Source organism: Dipteris shenzhenensis, chromosome 7 (assembly GCF_047967505.1).
Source record: "Dipteris shenzhenensis isolate YYH24624 ecotype China chromosome 7, Dip_SZ_1.0, whole genome shotgun sequence".
In the NCBI taxonomy this organism is placed as follows: Eukaryota; Viridiplantae; Streptophyta; class Polypodiopsida; order Gleicheniales; family Dipteridaceae; genus Dipteris; species Dipteris shenzhenensis.
The window spans coordinates 58,030,336-58,035,001 of NC_141602.1; the positions used below are offsets into that span (position 1 = coordinate 58,030,336).

At 44.3% G+C, this 4,666-nt stretch overlaps 1 protein-coding gene across 3 annotated transcripts; it reads left to right on the forward strand.

The window, feature by feature from the left end:
- Positions 1-503: 503 nt before the first annotated feature.
- Positions 504-3,771, forward strand: LOC147900568 (protein PHR1-LIKE 1-like). Of its 3 annotated transcripts, XR_015541332.1 has the most exons (8): positions 505-1,704; positions 1,843-2,032; positions 2,128-2,204; positions 2,296-2,344; positions 2,584-2,635; positions 2,843-2,912; positions 2,987-3,355; positions 3,479-3,771. XR_015541332.1 is itself a non-coding variant. In XM_087377332.1 (7 exons), exons 1-7 carry the CDS (start codon positions 1,150-1,152, stop codon positions 3,281-3,283), a joined length of 1,287 nt encoding a protein of 428 aa, XP_087233458.1. In that variant the 5' UTR covers positions 504-1,149; the 3' UTR covers positions 3,284-3,771. The 3 variants fall into 3 exon arrangements, 2 of the variants coding, with proteins under 2 accessions (XP_087233458.1, XP_087233457.1); XM_087377332.1 differs by having other exon boundaries at positions 504-1,704; positions 2,296-2,362; positions 2,605-2,635; positions 2,987-3,771; XM_087377331.1 differs by having other exon boundaries at positions 506-1,704; positions 2,987-3,771.
- The last annotated feature ends 895 nt before the right edge of the window (positions 3,772-4,666 follow it).

The window sequence follows — 4,666 nt, forward strand, 5'->3', positions numbered from 1 at the left end:
TTAAAACAATCCTAAAGAATTTTCCAAGAACTATAAACACTTAGAAAGTCATATAGTGAGGTGAGTTGTGCTAAGTATTATGGATAAGAATATGATACGTAAAGAAAATAAAAACTTTGTGAGTTATCCATAAACATACTCAATACCACTCCGTGGAAACCAATATTGGTTTGACCAGGCTTGTGCACTTGGAGCACATGCTCACAAAATGCGTGTTAAAATAAGATGAATCATCCATGAAAGCTACGGAGGAGGGCAGGGTATGCAATAATGGAGCCCCTGGTCCATTTTGAAAATGATGTGGCTTTCCTTTTTGGCCTTCCACTTTGCAAGGTGATGGAAAAAGGAAAGAGGTCCAAATGATTAAGTTTGCTTGGAAGTTTCTCTTCTTTTTTTTTTGGTGAATCTTTTATGAAGAGGAAGCTTTGGAATCTTCAATCTCCCATGGCTTGGGGGTCTTAGCGAAAGGGCAAGTTTCCAAGGGTCAAACAATTCATGGGCGATTATCTGAAAGTGCTTGTTTTGCAGTCGAGAGTCGAGAGCGATCTGCCTACAAGGCAGACCTTCGTTGGCTCCCTCTTTTGGACCTTCGTTGGGGGAGCTCGATAGCGATGGCGTCTCTCTCTATGGGGCGCGGGAGCTTGGAAGATTTGTTGTAGAGGCGCTCTTTGTAGCGTAAATTCGAGAGAGAGAGACCGTCCCTGCGTAAAAAAGAGACCTGGCAGCGACGTGAAAGCGAGGAGCAGCGACAGCCGTGCAGAGCGCGGGCCAAGGTGCGCCAGGGAGGAGGTTGGTTTGTGGGCGCAACAACAGCAAAGTGAGGAGGAGTTTGAGTGCAGGCGCAACGACAGCACAGCTGCAGGCGAGGATTTCTGAGGTGTGGTGGGGAGGAGGAGGAGGAGGAGGAGGACATCGAGACAAGCGGAGGGCAAAGGAGGGGGTTATTTTTCGGGCCAGGATTGGATGCACCTGGCGAGCTGACAGGGGATATAGGCAAGACGAAGAAGGAAAGCAGGAGACAAACAGAAGAGCAAACAGAAGATGATGAGGTGCAGGAGCTTTGTTTTTATTCTGGTGGCTGCCATGGCGAGCGAGTGAGAGCATGAGAAGAAGCAGTTGAAGTTGAGCATAGAGGGTAGCGTTTCAGCCATGAAGAGACAAAGAACAGAACAGAAACCAGAGCATGGAGAAGCTCAGCAGCCACCTCCCATCTTCTTCTCCGACTCTCTGCATATGGATTCCTTCCCCTGCTTGCCCTTGACCTCCCCAAATCCCCCTCCCTCTGTTTCCCCCCTTTCCCAACCCTCTCCTGCCCCCCATGGCTTCTGCACTTCCCTCCATTCTTCCTCCTCCCCCTCCCAGCACCTCCGTCCCTCCATCACCCTCTCCTTCTACTCCCAGTCTCGTAAATCCAAGTCTGTCTCCGTCACCCTCCCTGCTAACTCCGCCCAATCTGCCAGCTGCTCCGAGGACCGTCGCAAAGTTGCCTCACACGAGCCTCCTGACCCTCTTCCTGATTTCTTGAACTTCTCCGATGAGACTTCGCAAAGCAGTGACCCCCTTGTAGCCAGCCGGACTGCCAACTCTTCCGCAGATCCGCATCTTCGAGGTTCTGAATTGGAGACCTGGGGCGAGCCTGACTCATTCGTGGATTGCTGGACCAACCTTCTGAATGTAGAGAGCGGCTGTCATCCTGGGCTGCGAGTACGTGTCGCTATCATTGCCCAACGGTCAAGTTTTTGCTTTCTTTTCTACAGGGCCCTTTCAAAGCAAACATGCTCAGCAAAATGGGGACGTCATAAAATGTTTATCTGACTTTTTTTTCGGTTAAGAAATTACCAGGTCAATGAACCGTCAGCACTGAGCTCGGGATTGCAGCAAGAGCAACCACAGGGCTCAGGAGGCAGCTTCCAGTATGGAACTCCACCTGCTGTGTGTGGAAGTCCTGCTTCCAACAAGCCCCGGCTTCGATGGACACCTGAGCTGCATGAGTGCTTTGTTGAAGCAGTCAACCAACTTGGTGGTGCAGACAGTGAGTTTCTTAGGTCTTTAATGCGACTTAGGAATTATGGCGTGCTATTTTGTACTGCTTTGAGGTTTGAATTGGTTCCCTGATTCAATGTACAGGAGCCACTCCCAAAGCTGTACTGAAAATCATGAGTGTTGAAGGTCTCACGATCTACCATGTGAAGAGCCATTTGCAGGTTTGTTCAATCAAGGACATTTGCTGAAAATCGTATTGTGATAGATGTTGATTTTTTTTTTGCTAAGGTAATGTCTTTGGAATCTAAACAGAAATACCGAACATCAAAATTTATACCAGGCTCTGAAGACTCTTGTGAAGGTAAGGCTAATCATTTATGTTTTTACACCCCCTGTTTTGTATTGGGCTTAGCTCTACACTGTGAGAGCTGCTACTAAAATTTTGAGGGAACTGATTTTCAAGGATCAGAATATTGGCTATGGCATGCCTTGCCATTGTCTTTAACTTAACAAAGCTGCATTTGTGAGTGATACGGTTAAGTTAATCACACAGTTGTGGATGGGTGAGCTGAGATGATTTTTTATTGTTGTTCACTACAGGCAAATCAGGTAGGAGAGGAGATCCGAGTGATATTTCCAAAGATCCAAACACGTGAGTAACTCATTTGGCTCAACCTCACAGGCTTTTGTTCCTGTGAATGTATTTGCCACAGAAAGGGCAGCAAAGTACTCTGCTTTCCCAGTAGCCTGGATTCTTTTTTGTGTGTGGATGATCCTAGATTGAGCTACTTTGCATTTTCCTGTACTCCCTGTCTCTTGATTTTAGACTGACCTAGGATAAGACTCAATTGTACTTCAGGACCGTGCAAATGACTGAAGCGTTGCGATTGCAAATGGAGATGCAGAAGCATTTACATGAGCAACTCGAGGTGGGTGTTCATACTCATTTCATTGGTCGTCTTTGCTTGGAAAATGTGGTCCTAATAGTGATGAATGATTTCAGGCCCAAAGGGAGTTGCAGTTGAGAATAGAGGCCCAAGGGGAGTGCCTACGGAAGATATTTGAGGAGCAGCAGCGAGCTGGTGGCATTTCAAATTATAAACTACCAGCCTCACCGGCCCCAAGGGAAGAAGAGCTGTCATTTGGACATTTAACACCCGTTTCAGTTGAGCCTAATCTTGACAAAGCCTTGAGTGCTCCAGTTCTGATTACTCTTAAACCTCAGGATGCCAGAAACTCGACTATTCACACTATGACCGAGCACCAAACAGGCTCTCCAGATGAACAGAAACCTTGCTGATTTTGATGTGGATCTGAGAGAATCATATTGAACTTGTACAGATGGTCCGGGCATCGCAGTGATGGAAGCAACGTAGAAAATTCTTGTGTAAAATACTTTGGGACCTTGGGTTTTATTAATTATTTCTCTGCCTCTGTAGTGGACATGTCAATCTCTCACGAGCTCTGGTAACACTGAATTTATTCATTCTATTAGGCAGGCCATATGGGTGTTGGAAGCCAAGAGCAAAGAGAGAAACGGTGCATTTAATTTCGTTCTTGCATGGGCAATGAATATGCAGCAAGATGATGCAGGTGGGCAAATGTACTTTTGTATTGTTATGGGCCTAGACCTTGACAAAGTATGACCCAGTTTACATGGCAAAGCCTTCCAAAATGGTACTCAGAGATTTCCGAGCCCTCAAATATGATGATGTACCTTTTTATGTAGATGATTATTGTACAGAAATCTCTCAGGTAGTACCCTTTAAGTACATCATATCTTCAATATGCTTTTGGAATTCTTGTATTCAATGATGACTAAGAATGAACATTCTTGCTAAGGAGCTAGCGTCAACTTGATATCATAGTACGTTATGTCAAGATTGTCAAAGGATAGAGATTGAAAGGAACACACACACACATGTGCGCGTGCTAATTAGTGCTAGGTTTCTTGCTCATTTTCAGTTCTTCTATGGTCTATATGACAATTGCTCCAATTTAAAGGTTCAATTGTGCCTAAACGGTGCAATTGTGCCTCTTCAATTGTACTCCATAATTAGAGGGCGAAATATTTCAATTTGTAATTTGACCTTTGGAGATTTGTGATACTTCTCTGCTTGCTTCATATGTTGTAAAATGCAACATATCATGTATTAGGATTTTTGGCTAATTATTTGATACTCACATTGACGAGTAAGGGAGGGTAGAAGCTTTCATAGGATTAGCCTAGACCAAATTGCTTTGCATGTTGCATCTATTGAACCTTTGTATTTTGTTTTAGTCAAGAACAAGGTGATTGTTGGTTGCTTTCGTGCTTTTCCTTTTGAGTTGTTATTGTTGGAGAAGATGGAGGTTAGTGCTTTGTTCCATGAACCTTGTCTTCATGGTGCAATTTACTCCACCTCCTGTCAAATTGGATGGTAGAGGGTGCTTATTTATGTTTTATATTTTCTAAGAGTAGCATTATGACAACAAAGGTGATAGAGAAGAAAAATAAAAAATATGCACAAAGTGCAAAGAGTGTTACGGAAAAAGTACGTACACTTTGTACAACTTAACCATCACTCTCCCTCTTAAATTGTAGTTGGTTTTGGAGAACACCATCTTAAAAAGGCAATTGAGTTTTTTAAGGGTGAGTGGTTTGGTGAGGATATCTATAACCTATTCTTGCATTGAAACATGT